This window comes from Oryzias latipes, chromosome 14 (genome assembly GCF_002234675.1).
Source record: "Oryzias latipes chromosome 14, ASM223467v1".
NCBI classification, from domain to species: Eukaryota; Metazoa; Chordata; class Actinopteri; order Beloniformes; family Adrianichthyidae; genus Oryzias; species Oryzias latipes.
The window spans coordinates 7,969,937-7,990,934 of NC_019872.2; the positions used below are offsets into that span (position 1 = coordinate 7,969,937).

At 42.1% G+C, this 20,998-nt stretch overlaps 1 protein-coding gene across 3 annotated transcripts; it reads left to right on the top strand.

Annotated features, from left to right (window-relative positions):
- Positions 1 to 297: 297 nt before the first annotated feature.
- On the top strand, positions 298 to 20,577 carry LOC101158297 (proto-oncogene DBL). Of its 3 annotated transcripts, none has more exons than XM_023962570.1 (26): positions 298 to 556; positions 4,440 to 4,574; positions 4,673 to 4,789; positions 4,874 to 5,023; positions 5,097 to 5,221; positions 5,298 to 5,412; positions 5,486 to 5,605; positions 6,734 to 6,925; positions 7,204 to 7,395; positions 7,475 to 7,655; positions 7,814 to 7,902; positions 8,052 to 8,152; positions 8,233 to 8,299; positions 8,400 to 8,515; positions 8,625 to 8,694; positions 9,068 to 9,160; positions 9,286 to 9,378; positions 9,644 to 9,769; positions 9,960 to 10,175; positions 10,955 to 11,047; positions 11,158 to 11,236; positions 11,441 to 11,486; positions 12,576 to 12,748; positions 12,975 to 13,087; positions 19,437 to 19,549; positions 19,646 to 20,577. In XM_023962570.1, the coding sequence occupies exons 1-26, from the start codon at positions 506 to 508 to the stop codon at positions 19,725 to 19,727; spliced, it is 3,048 nt and encodes a 1,015-aa protein (XP_023818338.1). In that variant the 5' UTR covers positions 298 to 505; the 3' UTR covers positions 19,728 to 20,577. The 3 variants fall into 3 exon arrangements, with proteins under 3 accessions (XP_023818338.1, XP_023818339.1, XP_023818340.1); XM_023962571.1 differs by having other exon boundaries at positions 12,651 to 12,748; XM_023962572.1 differs by lacking the exon at positions 298 to 556 and having other exon boundaries at positions 4,463 to 4,574; positions 4,660 to 4,789.
- The last annotated feature ends 421 nt before the right edge of the window (positions 20,578 to 20,998 follow it).

Sequence of the window (20,998 nt, forward strand, 5' to 3'; positions counted from 1 at the left end):
TTACATCTGCATTTCCTGTTTTATCACGCCACCTAAAGGATGTCTGAAGAAAATCCACTTTTACTTTTTTGTTTCAATTAATTGACGCAAAAAAGAATAAACAAAATAGATAAATAAAACAGTGAAACCATTCTTAAATTCAAAAAAGTGCAAATGCATCAAATTATTTATCTTATTATAAATGTGAGGATATTTTTATCGTTTGCCTAACTTTTTGTCATTTTTATTTATTAATTAATGCCTAATTTAAACAATATTACCCACACTAATATGATCTGGTACCACTCTGGATTTGACGTCAGGTGGGGGTGTGGAAACCTGCCCTCCCGCCCGTCCCGGTCCAGGACTACGTCGCTGAGGTGCGCACTCCGTTATCCCGCCTCGGCCCGCCCGGATACTGCAGTGGCGGCTCACCGGCACGTCGCTGCGGCTGCACGCGCCCCTCACAGCACGTCCCACTGCGGTCGAACCGGGCTCGGATCGACCACAGCAGAACCGGCAGGACATGGCCGAGTCCAACCCGATGAGGGGGTTCCCCCGTCTGCGCCGGGCCGCGGTAAGGGGGGGTGTGGGAGGCGGGGAGGATACTGCAGCAGAGGAGACTGGGATACAGGAGATGCGGCGAAACGGAGATGCTAAATATACGTCAGAGGCAGAACCGATTCCCATGAAAGTTCAGCTTTAGAGTGGGATTGTGAGCTGGGACAGGCCAATGACAAACCTGCATGTCTTAGAACTGCAGGCACGGAGCAGCAAGAAGCTGCATCAGCGATGCAGACGCGCAAAACCCGCCACCTATAGAAGTGTGTTGTAGGTGTGGAACTGGATGATGTTGGCTTTTGGTACCGAGATGCACTGCAGATGATCTCAGTATTCTCCATTACCCATTTAAGCTTTTATACGTTTGAGAAATTCTATATATTCTGTTTTTGCATAAAAATCTGCTGAAGGTTAAGCAGACATAGTGTGGAAAAGATCCCTAAACTAGGCTTCTATGTGTTTTAAACTTGGCTCAGAGATATGTAATCATAAGCGCTGATGATTGGTTGTTTTTAATATATGCAAACAGGATGGCAGTAAGGACAAGTTTGCACCAAACCAAGCAGGGTAGCACAAAATCTGGTGTCCTAAAAAATGTCGATCAGCTAAATAAACACATACTTTCAGGAATGGTGGAGCTTTTTGTTAATTGTTTGCATGTTTTGCAAACCAGGAAAAGGCTCAAAAACAATGTTTTTAACAAACCTTTTCACAAAAACAGACCAGAAAGTGTGCAGACGCACAGGTTCACTGATTGATGAGTGATCATTTAGCAGAGCAAGAAGAGCTGAAAGTGCAACTAAAGCTAGAAGATTTGCCAGACTGACACTGAGGGCTGCTGATGCTGTGTGGAGCTCTACTGGTTCTCCTGATGAACAGTAGCAGCTGTCAAGCATGCAGACTGACAGCCAAATACCCCAGATACCCTTTTTGTCTTCTACATTATATCAGGGAGGCGGAAAAAAGCAAAATGTGAAGTTTAAAAGGAGGTGTCCATCACAGGCTATTTTTTAAAGATCTTTATGCTTCTCATCACAGGAGCAGTTTTTATTTGCATGCTTTATGGGGTTTTCACTTCTTTTTCTGTTTTGGTGCCATAATTAAATACAAGTTTATGTATTACAAGATGTTTACTGTGCAAAGAAGTGTCTGGAGAATCACTTAAGTGGCAAAAACAAACAGCAGAAAAGAAGAAAACAGATTATCAGATTGAGGTTACAGATTTGAATGCTCATTAAGCTCAATGTGATCTCTCCTCCAGTCTTGATTTTCAAAACCAAACCAGGTTTTAATGTAGAAAGCAACTTCTTAGCTTACTGCTATTTCTAACAACCCCCCCCCCCCCCCCTATGTTGAAGGTCTTCTGCATACTTTGAGGAAGCTGCTTTCACACACTTGTTTTTAAAACTTGAATTTTGGAATTTAAATTTGTTGCATTGTAAACAGTTACCACGTGAGAACATAAAACTTGTATTGGCCATATTTATTCAGCTATGATGCAGCAAAGTTTGTTTAGTGCAGGAAATTAGTCCCCAGCCCAAATAAAGTACAGGGCTGTGTGAGGTAGGGCATCTGGCGTAAAAATCTCTGCCAAACCACGTGTGTGAATCTGTGAAAGCTGAAATGCTGTGGTGATCCCTGAAGGGATATGCAGAAAGGTGAAGAACAACAAGACTTGCTGCAGAGATTTGACTCTTTTTGGAGTTATCATCAGTACTTTTTTTAACTAATTTTATTTAAAATATAAAAATTTACTGAAATATTTAAATTAGTTCTATTTGCAGACGATACGGATATTTTCTGTGATGGGGACGACTTAAACAAACTGTTGGAAGATGTAACTAAAGAGATGAATAAGTTGAAAGTATGGTTTAATATTAATAAGTTATCATGGAATTTGAGCAAAACAAAAATTATGTTGTTTGGTAATTGTAAAAGATATATGCACATTGATGTAACGATTGATGGGGTAGAACTTGAAAGAATATATGAATGTAATTTCCTTGGTGTTTTAATTGATGACAAATTAAGTTGGAAGCCACATATCAAATACATACAATCAAAATTGTCTAAAAGCATATCAGTGCTAAATAAAGCAAAATTTGTCTTAAATCATAAATCACTTTATATTCTATACTGTTCCCTGGTTCTACCTTATTTAAACTACTGTGTGGAGGTATGGGGAAACAATTATAAAACATCATTACATTCACTGTTGATACTTCAAAGGAGGGCGATACGAATCGTACATAACACGGGTTACCTGGATCATACACATGCATTATTCCTACAATCAAAATTATTGAAACTTACAGATCTGGTGGAGCTGCGTACAGCACTAATCATGTTCAAAGCCACAGACAGCATACTACCAGCAAATGTACAAAAATTATTCATGAAAAGAGAGGAAGAGTACAAAAAGAAAACAGAATTTTTAAATTTACAAATATAGAAGATGTTTCAGTGTTTCTATTTGTGGAGCAAAACTGTGGAACAAAAGATGAAATAAAGCAATGCCCAAACATAAAACTGTTTAAAATAAGATATAAAAATATGATTTTAAAACGATATTCAAATATATGGGATGGATATTAGATGTATATATGTATGTAAGTATACATATGTAAAAATAGGCATGTGTAGATTATTCTTATTTTAATATGCGCATGGTATTTTTCAATAATAATTCATGCTCAGTATTTATGACAATACTCTATGAAAATTATTATACTTTATAGCTACATAGATTATATTATAAAACATTGTATATAAATAAAGAAGCTGCTTGCTATTTAATATTGATGAGGAATAGGGGGGGAGTTTTTATAAGTTTATACTTCTCACTCCTTTTCGAATATGTATAATTGTATAATTGTTTAATTGTATAATTGTTTATAATATATGTGTTCATATATGAAAAAAAGGGGGAAAAAAAGAAAATAAGTTCTGTTTGTATTTATAACGGTGATTTCTTTCTCTCTTTTTTTTTTCTTGAGCGTGAACGTTTTCTTTATATTCTCTTTTTTTAATGTGTGTGTGTGTTTTATATATATATATATATATATATATATATATATATATATATATATATATATATATATATACATATATATATATATATATATATATATATATATATATATATATATATATATATATATATATTATTCAAAATAAACTTGTTTCCATTTCCATTCCATTCCATTTATCTTTTCGGATTTCTACAATTTGGTGTTATTGCCTATATTACTTTTTTTATTATCTCAGAACAAAATTGATAATTTAATTGGTTCACTTCTAGATCTCCGTGGTCATCTTTGTGCCACTTGTTTGATTCCTCCATTGGGATATGTCAAAGACTGCAGCCCTTTGAATCAGAGTGAGATTGCTAAATAAATATATTACTAAAACACTCACACATACTAAAAGTACTCATAGAATTATCTAATGGTGGGATTTCAAAAGGCATTTGGCAGCAATGGATCTCAATTTAGGGACACATTTTTATTGAACGGAAACACTAATTTAATACCACTTTGCAGGAGTTACTCATCAGTGTGCAATCCATCACTGATGCAAAGGACTGGACACGTCTAATGACCGTGTTCAGTGTCACTGTGGGGAAATTGTAGTTGAATAAATAAACTCACAAATGTCTCCTTTAACATACACATGGCAGGGAGGTTTCATTTGCCTATCCTCTTTCATCCTTTAGGAGAATTGTTATTTTATAAAAATATGGATTTTGTTTTCCCTTTAACATCCTCTTAGCTGCTTAAATGTATTTATGTTTTTAGTTAATATTTTTAGCTTATGATTAAAGTTCAATTACCTGCATCATCCCATAGTTTTATTTATAGAAGGTAAGAGATGCTTGAACTGGTTTTCTTCTGTTTCAGACTTCATTTCCAGGTAACCTGCATCTGATCTTGGTGCTCCGCCCTAGTAGCTTGTTAAGTCCCGCCCCTAGTCCGTCTTCCAGCACTGACCTGGGCTTTCGCTTCAGCCAGGATGATTTCCTGTTAAAGATGCCGGTGAGCATTGATTAAGAGTGAGAAGTATCTCTGGAGCCTCAGGTGAACGTCACTCGGGCTCCACCGTTGGGGTGTCAAATCTCAGGTGTGTTTGACAGGTGGTGATGCTGCGCTCAGTTGGAGACTTGCTGCGCTACATCGATGAAAACCACCTGGCATCAGACTTCAGTGCAAAAGTGGAATACTGCCAGAGTGACTGGCTCATCCTTCGCTCGGTACGAACTGATGACGAACACAAGCTCTGCTAGACTGCTGAAATCTGAGGCATCCCTTAAAAGTCTGTGCATTTGTATCTGCAGTCCATTGAGAGCTTTGCTGTGACGGTGAAGGAGATCGCACAGCTGCTGCAGAGCTTCGGATCTGAGCTGTCTGATACTGAACTTCCAGATGAAGCTAATGCCATTGAGTTCCTTCTCCACTCGCACACTCACAGATACAAACAGATGAAGGTAACCATTTGCTCTTGCTTCTCTCTTCTGTTTTTGTGACTGACGCTGACTTTATGGGGCTTTCTTTTGTCAGGATGACATCCGGGGTGTGCTGAAAGAGGGTCGCCTTCTGTTTTCCAACCTGGAAACAGTTAAAGCAGCTAAAAAAGAAATAGAGGAGGAGAGAGAAATACAAGCAGATATGGAGACTGTTAGGAGGTGAAGTTCCCCCCTCCATAAAGATCAATTTGACGTGTTTCAGAAAGTAAACCATCTGTTGGCATGTGTGTTTTAGGCTCCTGGCTCAGCTCAGAGACATGGAGGAAGCATTTGACGGCTTCTTTGACAAGCATCATCTAAAGCTGCAGCAATACCTCCAGCTGCTTCACTATGAAATCAGCTTCCAGCAGGTAAGTAATTAAATCTTTATTTATAAAGATTGCCGTGGTTTCTGCGTGACACTGGACTGCTGTTTGCTTACAGATGGAGGAGGTGCTGGAGCGTCTCTCCGCTCAGGAGAAGGAGATCGCTTCTGTGGGAACCACAGTGGTTCAGACAGAGCAGCTCCTTAAAGATTTGGAGACGTTGGACAATCATGCTCAGGTTAAACCCCGCACACACATACAAGCTTTCACATGTCAAGATGAAGGGATGAAAATGGTTTGAAAATACAGTTATCAACTAAAAGGATCTTTGTCAAACTTCTTATTTCCTTTCCCCTTTTAACCTCTTATTACCTGGCGTCCACATGCATGGAGATCACAGTATGGGTTGTTTTACCACAGCAGTTACTTCTGTGACGACATGTTTAAAGGGTTAGCTCAAACATTAGCTCAGATGTAATAGGATCTTGTAAAATAATTTTTAAAAAAACGTCCTGCCATGGTAATTTTTAGACAAATACAGTTTGGAATGTACAAGCATCCATTGTGCTCATATTTATTAGGCACTGTAATCCAAACCATGTACAGTAATTTTTTACTTAGTTTCTAATCAATGTTCAAATTTCCTTTTTTTTAAACCTATTATTTTTGATTATGAAAGAAAATTTTCTAAAATAACCAGAGATTCTGACTAAATGGGACAAAGCAAACATTATATATTTAGTTCTATAACCCAATATTTGATATTTTAATTTAAAATATTGAATATATATATTTACCTCAGACAGTGGGGTTTTAAATACATTTTTTAACAGCAACAAATTGAATTTTCTCTTATTCTCAGTCAGAGTGAGTCAGTCTTTCAGATCAATGTAGAGGATTTTAAATTATTAAATTTATAGAAAAGCTTCAGCAGCTCATTGAAATTCTGATGTACAGCTTTCCTTCTGCAGTTGAACTAGGTTAGGTTTTGGACTTTGACTCAGCCATTAATCCATTCATTTTTCTAGCCAGTCTGGTGTTGGTTTAGCAATCTGCTTTTGGTCATTTCCTTCCTGCTTGACCTAATTTTGACAAACTCTAGCTGTTCTGTGGTTGGCCTCCTCACTCGGTCCCAGCAGAGCGATCACAGCCTCTGGGAACAAGGTCAGGGCAATTTAAGAGGAGCTACTAACTTTTATTCATTATTGTACACATAAACATACACCTAACTGAAAAATTGCAAGCCTATTGTTTGTTGAGTCTAAGGATGTTCGATTAAAAAAAAAAAAAAAAGATTTTCCCTCTTTGTGCTTTTAAAAAAGCAGAAAGAAGCTCTCTGATAGAACAATTCATGTGTTCCTGTTAGGAGGAGATGGCTCGAGCCCAGGTGGTGATACTTCATGGCCATCAGTTGGCTGCCAACCACCACTATGCCCTGGCTCTCATTGTCCAGCGCTGCAATGAGCTGCGACATCACTGTGATGTCATCACCGCAGCCGTCCGGACCAAGCGAGCTTCGCTCACCCGAACACGGGACCTGCTGCTACGTCTTGAGGAAGTAAAGATACCAAAGCTATGCATCCTAAAGTCCACACACAAACTCAGAATAGAGTGAATGATAGTTATGGTATTTGTATTTGTATTGTATTGGTATTGGTATTTGTGTTCCACTGTTTTTTTGTTGCCACTTTTATCCCACATGTCCTGTAAGATTCTGATTTTAAATCAAATGACCTATTTTGTCTGATCTTAAATACACAACAGGCCGATTTGTGATAAATTAACAATGATCTATTTATGAATTTGCATATCATAGTTCTGTTTTTTTCCAAACAGGCCCTTCGTTGGTGTGATGAAGGCGCCTATTTGCTGGCCAGTCAAATGGTGGACAAGTTCCAAACCAAAGAAGGAGCTCAGGAAGCGTTGCAGTACCTGAGCTGCCACCAGGAGAGGGCGCCATCTGCTGTGAAAAACTGCCAAGACTCTCTGAGTTTTGATTTTGAAGCTGTACTCACTCCACAGCTGGAGGTACCTGACCGCCACTGCAGCTGCCACTGTCTTAATGTCACAGTACTCATGAACATTACGATTTATGATTTGTTTACAGTCCCAGATCAACATGGTAACAGAGAAGCTAAACTCAGTTCAGTCTATGATCAGAAACAGAGAGCAGTGTTTGAGAAAACTGGCAGATGTGCAGGTTCGACCCATACAGCTGGTGGCTCCTCGGCCTGAACCGGACCAGACTGTACTGCGTTGTAAATCTCCCCTTTTCTCCCCTAAACACGGTAATCCCTGCATAATTTCTGCTCTGGAAAGTTTAATTTAAAATGATAACTCACGGTTTGCTCTTCCCCCCAGATATGCTGCTTTTATCTTTTTACCACTCAAAGCAAAAGCTTTTGGGTTAGATTTCTTAATATTTGCTGTTTTCTCTCCTTTTTAGGGGTTGATTTCAGTGTCCTAAATTCTAAGTTTTCCTTTGACCTGCTACCTGGGAAAAGAGCCACAAAGAAAAACAACAGCCAACGCAAGGTTTAAGTGTCAATATATACTTTATAAAACCTTAATAAAACCTGTTAATTTTTTTTTTAATATATTTTCCTGTTTATAATATAACTGTTCCTGCAAACCACTGGCTCTATGGTGTGTTTTGTAATTGTTCCATATGGCTTGTTTTGCAGATTGAGGTGATGCATGACTACCAAGGCAACCGCAGCAGTCTTTATGGTCCCATCCCAGAGACTGATTCAGAAACAGAAGACAATCCCGAGCAGGTCACGCGGTAAGGAGGCTTTAACCACCAGTCTAATCCTGGATCCAAAACATGACTGGAAATAATTTTTTTCTGTTGTCATGTTCCAGTCACATTATGAAAGAACTGATATCTACGGAGAGGATCTATGTTGATGAGCTGCTCTCCGTCCTTCTGGTGTGTTAGATTTGATCCAATATGATCATCTTTGATTATTATATTTTGGATTCCTAATTTCTTATGGTGCATCTCCTGTTTCCCTCTCTTCATCCATCAGGGCTACAGGGCAGAAATGGAGGACCCCTCCATGTCTAATCTCCTGCCTTCAGCTCTACGCAGCCAGAAAGACGTTCTGTTTGGCAACATGCCAGAGATTTACCAGTTCCACAGCAGGTGAGCCACACATACACACACGCACAGACTCACAAACCATCTGAATCGCTTTCTGTCTTTTCACTGAAATCCAGTTTCATTTGATTTACCTCTTGCTGTCTCAATGTAGGATCTTTCTTCAAGATCTGCAGGATTTCCTGGAGACGCCAGAGAGAGTGGGCTCTTGTTTCCTGCAACGGGTGAGTGAACATGATTGATGAAGACTTTGGAGTTTTATCCCTTTCATAGATGTTTTGCATTTGTGAAACAGTGTCCACAAATGAAAATATGTTTTGCATCTGCAAACAAAATGTGTGCATCTGTAAAAAAATTAAATCATTTTGTGCTTTTGTAGTATCACTTTGTCCTTGCATAAAAGAAGTGGTTGTAAAAAATATTTGGGCTTTCTTCAGCACGTGCATGTACAGCACTCTTATTTTCACAAGCAAAATCTATTTACATACAGGTATATATACATCATTTTACAGCTGTAAATCACAAATGAAAGGAATATATCTCCATATTTAAGGAATTCTGTAAATCCCTATGAGTGTGTTTTGTGTGTTTGAGCAGAAAGACAATTTCCAAGTGTATGAACGCTACTGCCAAAACAAACCTCGCTCTGAGTTGCTATGGAGACAGTGCTCTGATTCGCCCTTTTTTCAGGTAATTACACATAGCTGACATAATGACCCCCACTATTTAAATCTTCAGCATATTTCACATTGTCAACATTGGATTTTGGACTCAGTGATCAGTTTGCAGACATTCTGGGTTTGATTGCCCTGCAGGAGTGCCAGAGGAAGCTGGACCAGAGGCTGGGTCTTGATTCTTACCTGCTGAAACCGATCCAACGCCTCACCAAGTACCAGCTGCTTCTCAAGGTTTTAGTCGTGCACCACACAGATGAGTTAAATGCCCATCACATTGTGTTCACTTAAGTGTTACGAGACCTTAGAAGTGCACATTTGCATTAACTTAACAGCAATTATATGATGCATAAGACCTGGAAAACACTTGTCTAATCAAGCACAGAGAAAATTAAATTATTCAATGGTAGGAGAACTGGAAAAACGTTTGCTAATTATACTTTGATCAAATAAAGAACATACTCCTCACCCATCATCTGGTGCGTCTGCGTTTTCTCAGGAGCTTCTGAAGCAGTCCACAGTGGAGCAGTACCGCAGTGAGCTGCAGGAGGCTCTGAGCTCCATGCTGGAGCTGCTCAAGTCTGTCAATGATTCCATGCACCAGATAGCCATCACCGGATATCAGGTGACAACAAGCTAGAGGATCAAATCCTGCAGGGTAGTCGATCACATCGCCGGATGAGGGACTTGTGGTCCTTCTCATATGTAGTGTTTGTTGTAATGTGATGCCTGCTGATTGTAATTAAAACAAACCCCACTACTTTTTTTGCTGTTATTTACTGGTCGGTGTGTTTTGCGTTGCTGTGTGGGGTCAGGGGGAGCTCAGCCAGCTGGGCCGTGTAGTGCTGCAGGGAAGTTTCACTGTGTGGATCAGCTACAAACGGGCGGCGGTGCGAATGAAGGAGCTTGCCAGGTTCAAACCCATGCAGCGACACCTCTTTCTCTATGAGAACGCCCTCCTCTTCTGCAAGCGCAGGGATGAAGACAACCACGACAGGACGCCTTTCTACAGCTTCAAATCCTGCCTCAGAGTAACAAAACACACTTCAGTCACTCCACTGTAAACACTGGGCTACATTAGGATCAGATGGAGCAGTTTTCTAGTTGCAGACTCATCAAACTTATCTGTCTATTCCTTAAAAACTCACTCTGGGACAATCACTCTGAAATCGTGTTTATAATGTGTTCTTGTGGCATTTTTCGGATTATGGAGAACGTATATAAAGAAAATTAAGCATTTCTGAGTATTTCTTTATTCAAATTGGGATGAAGTAGGAGTAGATGAAAAAAGCCATCAGAATAGGTTTGTAGCTGTGATGTAGAATCTACTACGGCAAACCATAAGCTCCCTGCTCCGCTCCATTCTGATCCACGTTCGTCTTCATTTTCCTAGTCTGAGCTTGCATCTGGCACAGAAATGTTTGGCTGGATAGGTCCAATAATGCTCGCCAGTTTTGTTGCAATAGTAATGTTTTGTTGTGGGATGTGAGGGGCTGTAAGCTAGCAAGTGAGCGTGTAAGCAGATGTTGGGAAGTAGAGGGGGACTTGCACTTTACCAACCGCCCACAACTCAGAGGCAAATTTCTAACGAACTACTGGCACTCTGCAGAAATTAACCCAGTAAATCGACACAGGTTTTCTAAATTTGGGCTAAAGACACTATAATCATAATTAAAAGACAACTGGGAACACTTAAAATGGATCTAAAGATGACAGTAGTGGTACTTTAATAGAGGTGCTAACAGTAAAATGTGTCCCAGATTTGGTCATTTTAATAGTTACAGTGAAAATAATGTGTTTCTTTATACAGATGAACACAGTTGGACTCACAGAAACTGTGAAAGGAGATGTGAAGAAATTTGAAATATGGTACAGCGGCAGAGAGGTGGTGTATGTAGTTCAGGTATTCAGTCTTTCATATACCATCTTCTTTATTTATTTATTTATTTATTGTTAAACTTTCAGTGTCAAAGGAGGTCATGCTTTTGTATTTATGTGTGTCTGTCTCTTCAGGCGCCTACTGTGGAGGTCAAAGTTTCTTGGCTCACAGAGATTCGAAAAATTCTCACCAACCAGCAGAAACTGCATCAAGGTTTCTTTCTTTAAGATGATTTGTTTAAGTTTTTTCTCACTTTTTTGTCTTTTAATGAGTAAAAGTTCAATTTATTTAAAAAATAAGAGTTTATTTGCTTATTACTTCTCACTTGATTTCCTCTTTTTCTTCATTTTATGTTTGCCTTAACTATTTTTGTGTATTTCCATTTATCATGGTCTGTTTCTCTCCTCTTTTTGCCAGATGAGCCTTCCTGTCTTTCTCTTTCAGACAACCCTCTCTCTGACAGGTGCGTCTATCTGCATGACCTCTGTTTAATATACAAAAAACAAGCAGAAGACAAGCATACAAAATCAATTTTTTACATAATTAATCAATAATTACATTTAGAATTATTATTGACTTACATTTTGCAAAGTGTTTTGCCATTTAAGTAACCTATTAATGCATAGAGACTTGGTTGCTCTTTCCATCTACAGTATAAGTATTGACCCTTAAACTACTTATGATTTAATGACCAACTTGGTTAAAAAAAACCTGATTCATTAAATCAAATTTATTCTTGAAACAGTTTCATAAAAATATGTTTTGATGTAATCTTTATATATCATTTTATAGAATTTTATATACTGTAATTCTGCCTTTTTTTCAGTTGAAATCAACATTGTCTGTAGGAATGTTTTTTACAGCCAAAAAATACGTTTTTAATTATAATTCGACAAACAGATGTCTCTTAATTGAAATCAAAAATAAAATCTGAATGTGAACGTGTGAGTTGAATTCAGTTGATTGAGTATTTCGGCAGTGACAGTCAAAAACCTGTCAAGGCTATAGAATAAATGCTCTAAAGGTTTGTCAGCTGCAACATTTCATGGTTTGTTTGAGGAGTTACATCAAATAACCACAATTTCTTTTTTGTTGCATGCCTGCCTGCATGTTATGAGTTTTATGGTTGTTTGACTTTTGTGGGTGTCAAAGTTCATAACAATACAGTTCATTATTGAGAAAGCTTGTTGCAGTATTTTGCCTTTCAATGTCCATAATATTTCACTAAAAGATCAAGATACGTGTTGTTACTCAAATCTAGGGCCACAGACATCAGAAAGATGACTGTTAAAATAAATGATTTGTTTGTATAAATAATTCTAAGTCACTAAGTATTTGCGAATGATCCCTTTTGTGCCATTTTTAGCCAATATTTTCATTTTTCGAATTCCCTTCTGTAGTTGATTTCCTTTCAGGATGTAAGTCATAGTGGAAATCAGTTTTAGCTAATTGACTGTGGATGCGGTACAAGCTCATATGTGACACAGTGAATGCTGTTGTTCGTTCTGTTTGTTGTGCCCGTATCTTTTGTTTCCGTGGTGATGCTGTTCAGTGCATCAGAGGTGTGTGTTTCTTGGGACGGCCCGTCGGTGGGAGGCTGCTCAGCGTGTCTCCCTGTTCCTCACAGTTCCTCTGCCACAAGTCACTCTCACAGGTTTAGGGAGGAGGAGTCTACTTTCCTAAGCCCCACCCACTCTGAGCCCGTGGTCCATTCACCTCGACGCAGTAAGTCACTGAACCAAATACAAAAAGGGAGGATGTAATGATGTATTTTGATGTTGGCTAGAGGCAAAACACAAATTTAAATTTTCTGTTGCATGAACATTCCAACAAAATATTTCCAGTTTATACATGTATTTTTTTTTTTTTAAAGAATGCACACAGAAACCCTTTAGTCTCTGGTGGGTTAATTTTGTGACACTGCAGAGCTGTCTGTCATCTGCATCTGCAGGCTGGCCTGTCACCGCTCACTCAGTGGCAACCTGTGAGGGTCTGGAGGACTGGGGCTCGACAGACCTTTCTGCCCTGTCAGACTCAGAGGAAGAGGATCAACCCGCCCAACTAGTGAGACGACGTTAATTGAGGAGAATAAGATGTGCAGAAAAACCATATTTTGTCATGTAAACTGAGAAGGGGATTTAAAAAATGTGATCAGAGCAGGACAATGCTCATCTATTCATGTTTTTTTCCTCCTGTTGGGTGATGGGATTAGTTTTTGACAGCTCCACTGGGCTTTTTGTGACAAAATTGACAGTTTGGTGGGAAAACAAGACGCATTCTCTTTGGAAATCTTTTCTACTGCTGTCCTCCTCTATTCTCCATTTATCAAAATGAACTGAACTAAAGGTATTCATACAAATGTCTAAAAGTTCATTTTTACTTGACAAATTAAAGGAATTTTTTTTTTCTAAAATATGATATTTATTATTTAAGTTGTCATGTTGCTGCTCTATACTCTGAGCAGAAGTTTTTATGCAAACCTTTTTTGGGGAAATAATGCTGGTATTGACTTTAAAAAATGCATTTCATTTTGCAGGAAAATATCAAATTAATTCCGATCAATTGGATTCAATGGATTTTGAGCTGGCTTCTGGTTTTTTAAAGTTAATTTTAACTAAAAATATATTTGAAAACCATTAAAACAGGAGTGAAAAACACATGTCAGCACCTTACATTGTATTTTAAATTATGGGGAGAGAATTTTTTTAAACCTATAAACCAACACAGCACTGTCATGGTCAGAACACGAGACGGACCCAGATGCTGGAACCCAGTACGAGGAGACAGGTAAGTGGATAAATGTAATTTAATGTCACTGAATATGGCGAAGGCTTGGAGGAGCGTGGCTAGGTCGAGACTAGAAGGCGTGGCTTTGAGCGTGGTGGAGAAGCCCGAGCGAGCTGTAGCTCTTGCTGACAGAGGTGCAGCTGCAGCGCTACTGGAGATCTTGAGAGTGGTGTGACTGAAGGTCTTGAGGAGGGGTGTTGCTGGAGTTCTTGTGAGTGGCAAGGCTGGAGGACCAGTGTAGCCGGAACCAGTGCGTGCTGTGGCCGAAGAGTGTCGGCGTCTGGGAGGTAGCTGCAGCTCAAGGTGGTGTAGGTTCCAGGTGACAATCGTGGCATGACAAAACCTGAGGCACAAGACAAAAGAGGTTAGCGTGGTTCTAGACAAGGGAGCCAGACGTGGAGCACTGAATGACTAGGCACCATCAGGGTTAACGAACTGGCGAAGACTCTTGGAGTTGGGTCTCCTTAAGAAGCAGGTGAGTTGATGAGTTGATTGGTCACAGCTGGAGTCAGGAGCAGAGCAGGGCTGGAAGGGGGAGGAGACCGGCAGGCACCATGACAGTACCCCCCCGTCAACGACCGCCTCCAGGCGGTCCCGGACGCCGATCCGGGTGGGCACGGAAGAAGGCAGTGATGAGGGAAGGGTCGAGGATGAGAGAACGGGAGACCCACGAGCGTTCCTCAGGCCCGTACCCTTCCCAGTCCACCAAAAACTGGAAGCCACGGCCACGGCGGCGAACGTCCAAAATCTTGGAGACCGTGAAAGCCGGAGCGCCGTCAATGATACGGGCGGGCGGAGGGGAGACGGAAGGCGGGCACAAGGGACTATCGACAAAGGGCTTAATTTGTGAGACGTGGAATGACGGGTGTACCTTAAGGGCTGCCGGCAACTTGAGGCGAACGCAGGCAGGGTTGATGATTTTTTCAATAATGTAGGGGCCAATAAAGCGGGGAGCCAACTTCCTGGAAGTGGACTGCAAAGGGATGTTCTTGGCAGACAGCCACACCTTTTGACCGACCTGATAAGCGGGTCCCACCACCCTGCGACGATTGGCTGATCTGCAGTTTCGTTCATTGGTTCGGAGCAGGGCTTCTCTGGTCTGGTTCCACACCCGCTGGCAACGCTGTAAATGGTGTTGGATCGACGGAACCGCCAGATCCAGTTCCTGAGAAGGAAACAATGGAGGAGAATATCCGAGCGAGGCTTCAAACGGTGAGACCCCTGTGGCAGAGGAGATATGGGAATTATGGGCGTATTCAATCCATACAAGAAACTTCGCCCAGTCAGTTGGGTTTTGGGCAGCCAGACAGCGAAGGGATGCTTCCAGCTCCTGATTGGCCCGTTCCGCTTGCCCGTTGGTTTGGGGATGGTACCCGGAGGATAGACTGGTGGTGGCACCCAGAGCGGAACAGAAGGCCTTCCAAACTTGGGAAACAAACTGTGGACCCCTGTCGGAAACGATATCGCTAGGGATCCCATGAAATCGAAAGACATGTTGGACTAAGATATCAGCAGTACTGGTGGCGGTAGGTAGTTGGGGCAGTGGAATGAACTGAGCAGCCTTGGAGAAACGGTCAACAACAGTGAGTATAACTGAATGACCTTGGGAAGGGGGTAAACCCGTAACAAAATCAATGGCGATGTGAGACCATGGTCTGTGCGGCGTAGGCAGGGGCCGCAACAGTCCTGAAGGCGGAGAGTTGGAAGATTTGGACCGTGCGCAAGTAGCGCAGGCGGCCACGTACTCACGCACATCCTTCTCCATATTCGGCCAGAAGAACCTCTTCCTGATGAGATTGAGGGTGCGGTAGATGCCTCCATGACAGGCTATACGGGAATTGTGGCCCCAAACTAGCACGTCTGACCTGAGAGAGGTGGGAACGTAAAGGATGCCGTTAGGACAGGGATCATGGTCGGGTTCCTCACCTTGGGCATTAATGACCCGGTTCTCAATATCCCAGGTCAGACTTCCCACGATGCAAGTGGCAGGGATGATGGAAGCAGTATCATTAGGTCCGTCAGTGCTGAATTTCCTGGAAAGGGCGTCAGGTTTGACATTTCTACTGCCTGGCCTGTAAGTAATGGTGAAGTCGAAGCGATCAAAAAATAAACACCACCTGGCTTGGCGAGAATTCAGTCTTTTTGCGGATCTTAAATATTCCAGATTTTTATGGTCAGTCCAAACTATGAATGGTTGTTTTGCCCCCTCCAGCCAGTGCCGCCACTCTTCCAAAGCCAACTTGATGGCAAGCAACTCTCGGTTACCCACGTCATAATTTCGCTCTGCAGGTGAAAGCTTCTTAGAAAAGAAAGCACACGGTTTGAGTTTGCCAGAGGATGCTTCACGTTGGGAGAGAACAGCGCCAACCCCAGTATCGGAGGCGTCAACTTCGACCACAAACTGTCTATTCGGGTCAGGTTGGATGAGAATAGGAGCCGAAATAAACAATGACTTGAGTTTGTCAAAAGCAGCCTGTGCCTCTGGGTTCCAAATAAAAGGTTTGGAGATGGAAGTTAACTGAGTGAGGGGTGAAGCAATACTGCTGTAGTTGCGTATGAACCGCCGATAAAAATTAGCAAACCCCAGAAACTGCTGCAGCTTTTTACGTGACTCCGGTGGTTCCCACTGAGTGACGGCTTCTATTTTAGCGGGATCAGGACGTATGCTGCCAGCCTCAAGAATATAGCCGAGGAACTGGACAGAGGAAGCATGGAACTGGCATTTCTCCGCTTTAACAAAAAGTTGGTTCTCGAGCAATCTGGAGAGAACCAAACGGACATGGTTTTCATGCTGCACGGGATCAGGTGAGAATATCAAGATGTCATCGAGATAGACGAAAACAAAACGATTAATGAAGTCCCGGAGGATATCATTAACAAGTCTCTGGAATACTGCAGGGGCGTTGGTAAGACCGAAAGGCATGACGAGGTATTCATAATGACCCAGAGGCGTATTGAATGCGGTCTTCCACTCGTCGCCTTCTTTAATGCGGACTAAATGATAGGCATTACGTAGGTCGAGTTTGGTAAATATGCGGGCCCCCTGCACTGAATCGAACACGGAGCTGATAAGTGGAAGAGAGTATTTGTCCTTAACAGTAATTTGATTAAGTTCCCGGTAATCGATGCAGGGTCGTAGCGTTTTGTCCTTCTTAGAGACGAAAAAGAACCCAGCACCCACCGGGGACGAGGAGGGTCGAATGTGACCGGAGGATAGAGCTTCATGGATATACGACTCCATGGCTGCCTTTTCAGGACCAGACAGGTTAAATAAATGTCCTTTGGGTAGAGTAGCCCCAGGCAGGAGTTCAATGGCACAGTCATAAGGTCTGTGCGGAGGTAAAGAATTAGCCTTGAGTTTACTGAAAACGGTTTTAAACTCATGATAGCACGGGGGTACTGACGAAAGATCAATAAGTTCAGTAGTTACGTTGACGTCGGAAGGTACAGTAGGCATAGCTGAACGAAGGCAATTAGCTAGACAAAAAGCACTCCAGGTAACCACTCGGTGAGAGGCCCAGTCCAAACGTGGGTTGTGCAGCTTAAGCCAAGAATAACCTAAAACCACTGGATTTTGAGGAGCATGCGTGACATAGAATTGTATAAACTCGTGGTGATTGCCAGAGGAAACGAGCTGAATAGGTCTAGTGCGGTGAGTGATAACAGCGAGGTGCTGACCCCCCAACCCTGTGGTTTTAACTGGGTTTTCTAAAGGTTCCACGGGCAGCGACAGTGATTTCACTAAATCAGAATCAATAAGACTTTGTTCGGCCCCAGAATCAACTAAAGCATGGATTTCAGTGACAGCGGACTTGAAACATAGCTTGACAGGAACATAGAAAAAGTTCTTGGACGTGGGAAAAGCAGTCTGACCCGCCCGCGGCCTGTCGTCTAGCGGGGGGTCTTGGAGTTTAAACGGAGCCTGCATTGAGAAACCTTATGATTCGGATCACCGCAGTAGAAACAAAGACCTTCGTCTCTACGCTTCTGACGTTCTTCAGCTGACAGTTTTGAGTGCCCAATCTGCATGGGTTCCTCGGAGCTGCTACGTGACATGGCCGGGGAAAAACCAACTGGATCACCCGGGGGTGCATGTGGTTTAGCTAATGGCGGCTTGCGGGGTTGTGAGTTACATTCGTGTTGACGTTCTCTGAGGCGGGTATCAGAGCGTAGCGCAGCAGCCACAAGATCTTCAAAAGACTGAGCTTCGGGCTGAGTGCATAAATGATCCTTGATGGCGTCATTTAATGATTGATAGAAGATACCACGAAGTGCCGGATCAGACCAGCCTGCTTCTACCGCTAGAATACGAAAGTCAATCACGTGATCGCTGACAGATCGATTACGTTGGTTGAGCCTCAGTAATCGTCTGGTGGCTTCTTCCTGTTTTTTCGGCTGATCAAATACGAGTCGGAACTCACCAATGAAGCTTTCGAAGGACAGATGAGTGACGGGATTGGCGGCGAGGAAAGCTTGGGCCCACTGTAGCGCTTTACCTCTGAGTGAGTTGACTAATAAAGTTATCTTGCTGTGATCCGAGTGGTAGAAACGAGGCGCTTGTAGAAACAGGAGTTGACACTGCAGTAGGAAACCCCCGCATGCTTCGACGTCGCCATGGAACTGCTCTGGCTGGAGACGGAAGTTTTCCGGAAGTGAGGTGGAACTAGAGACAGGCGGATCGCTGGAAGGTGGAAGTGACGCTGGAACAGCAGAGACGGATTGTTGCCCGGTTAGTTCTAGCAAGGTTTGTGTCGCACTTTCCAGCCGGCAAAATAAGTCTTGGTGCACGGAGGCCATCTGTGTAAGCGCTTTGGCTTGATGCTCCAACATGACGCCCTGTTGTTTGACTGCCAGGCGGAGTCCTTCCGGGTCAGCTGGGTCCGGATGATGGCCAGTTCGTTCTGTCATGGTCAGAACACGAGACGGACCCAGATGCTGGAACCCAGTACGAGGAGACAGGTAAGTGGATAAATGTAATTTAATGTCACTGAATATGGCGAAGGCTTGGAGGAGCGTGGCTAGGTCGAGACTAGAAGGCGTGGCTTTGAGCGTGGTGGAGAAGCCCGAGCGAGCTGTAGCTCTTGCTGACAGAGGTGCAGCTGCAGCGCTACTGGAGATCTTGAGAGTGGTGTGACTGAAGGTCTTGAGGAGGGGTGTTGCTGGAGTTCTTGTGAGTGGCAAGGCTGGAGGACCAGTGTAGCCGGAACCAGTGCGTGCTGTGGCCGAAGAGTGTCGGCGTCTGGGAGGTAGCTGCAGCTCAAGGTGGTGTAGGTTCCAGGTGACAATCGTGGCATGACAAAACCTGAGGCACAAGACAAAAGAGGTTAGCGTGGTTCTAGACAAGGGAGCCAGACGTGGAGCACTGAATGACTAGGCACCATCAGGGTTAACGAACTGGCGAAGACTCTTGGAGTTGGGTCTCCTTAAGAAGCAGGTGAGTTGATGAGTTGATTGGTCACAGCTGGAGTCAGGAGCAGAGCAGGGCTGGAAGGGGGAGGAGACCGGCAGGCACCATGACAAGCACAATTGAGAATGATTATTTTTACATTTTAATTTTTGAAATGTATGTGTTACAGAAAAAATTCCAAGAGCTATTGATTGTAACAGATTCTGTCTTTTGCTTTAGGTGTCTGGAAGGTACAGAGTGATGGTGGAGAGTAGCATGGCCAGCTCTGATGATATTAGCTTTGAATGTGGCGATGTCATCCAGCTGCTGCATGAGGAATCGTCAGGAATGTGGTAATCTTTTCATGAAAAAACTGCAGAATTCTACTGCAAATTTAACCTTAAAAGTAGAAAATGAAAGTTAAAAAAATGTTTTTTTTTATGCCTCAGGAGGGTAAAGAATATCAGTCGTGGTGAAGAGGGTCGTGTTCATCCTGAGGATTTGCACAGGATTCTGGGAGAGACCAGCTGAGAGGCAATCATAAGAAATGTATGATGACACAGTGCTTCTGATGAGTGCACTCTTTTTCTGTTTGTGTCACTTATTTGGCCCTCTCGTTGCTCGAACACCCCATTGCGCTCACAGACCTCCATATTCCATCAACATGCTAAATAAATGTGGGCGTCTGACTCAGCTGGCTCAGACTGAAGCACACTAACAACAGCAGTTCCCTTCAGAAGGCTGTAAACACCAGAGTGGAGCTCAGACCGCTGTACTAAAGCACATGAAAGCCGTACGCCTTTTCTGACAGACACTTGTTCGAACAGTAAAGAGTGGCTCTCGTTCATATGTGTAAAATGGACTTTTTCTTTAAGGACTTGTATAATTTCTATTTTCTTATTAAAAATATATCACAGAAAGCAAACATATCGTTTGTGTGCCAAACTTCTAAAGCAGCTGTGAGATGTACAGAAGACATACTGTAAGTTTCATCGCTTAGTAGCCTTTTTTTTGGAAGCCTCCTTTTAACTACAGAAGCTAGCTTTGTGGTTAAGAGCACGTGTGGGAAAAATTTCCCCCTCTCAGTGACAAATGTGAGCAGTTTTAGATGCATTAAAAAAAGACAACAATTATATGCTTTTAGGTTGAGATTAGGTCAATGCTTTCCTCCCTATCCCTAAATAACTACTGGAAGAATGTACTCAAAAAAGTGAAAAGAATCAACAGTGATGCTATATTCTTTTCAACTTGTAATGTCAGGTAAAACATTTCTGAGAGACGCATGAAAAAAAAAGGGATGTATTTTACCTTCTTTTTGTTTAAGTCCCACGCCAATCATCTTTTGATAGATTTTAAAAGAGTTCCCAGTGGTCTTTTAAGTATGGCAGTGCTGTTTTTCGCCAAAATCCAAAAACCTGTGTCTTTCTCTAGGACATAGATTCTGCACAGCGGCGGTAGTTTGTTAGAAATTCGCCTCCGAGTTGTGGGCAAGACCATTGGCACGGAGCAACACCGCGCCCCTTACCCTCCCCATTGCTGAGAGCTCTGAGCAGGGAGCTTGAGGCCAGGCCAGCCTATTTTCTACGTCACAAATAAAAAAGAAATACCCAGAAACATAATTTCAAGTTTAATTTTCTTATATGTCTTCCATCATCAGAAAAATACCACAAAAACATGTAAAAAAACACCAAAAACAAGACTTTTATCGGAATGCTTCGTTAAAGAAGATGAGAGAAACTTGCCAGATGTTACAGTGATGACTTGCATTTGTTAGGAATCCATAATCTGTTTACCAAAAAGAG

What these genes read in the sequence shown, in the direction of transcription:
- LOC101158297 (XM_023962570.1), top strand. Translation starts at nt 506, where the DNA reads ATGGCCGAGTCCAACCCGATGAGGGGGTTCCCCCGTCTGCGCCGGGCC. An exon ending in TACTCACTCCACAGCTGGAG is followed by an intron (nt 7,396 to 7,474) that starts GTACCTGACCGC and finishes ATTTGTTTACAG; the next exon opens with TCCCAGATCAACATGGTAAC. An exon ending in GGTCCATTCACCTCGACGCA is followed by an intron (nt 12,749 to 12,974) that starts GTAAGTCACTGA and finishes CTGCATCTGCAG; the next exon opens with GCTGGCCTGTCACCGCTCAC.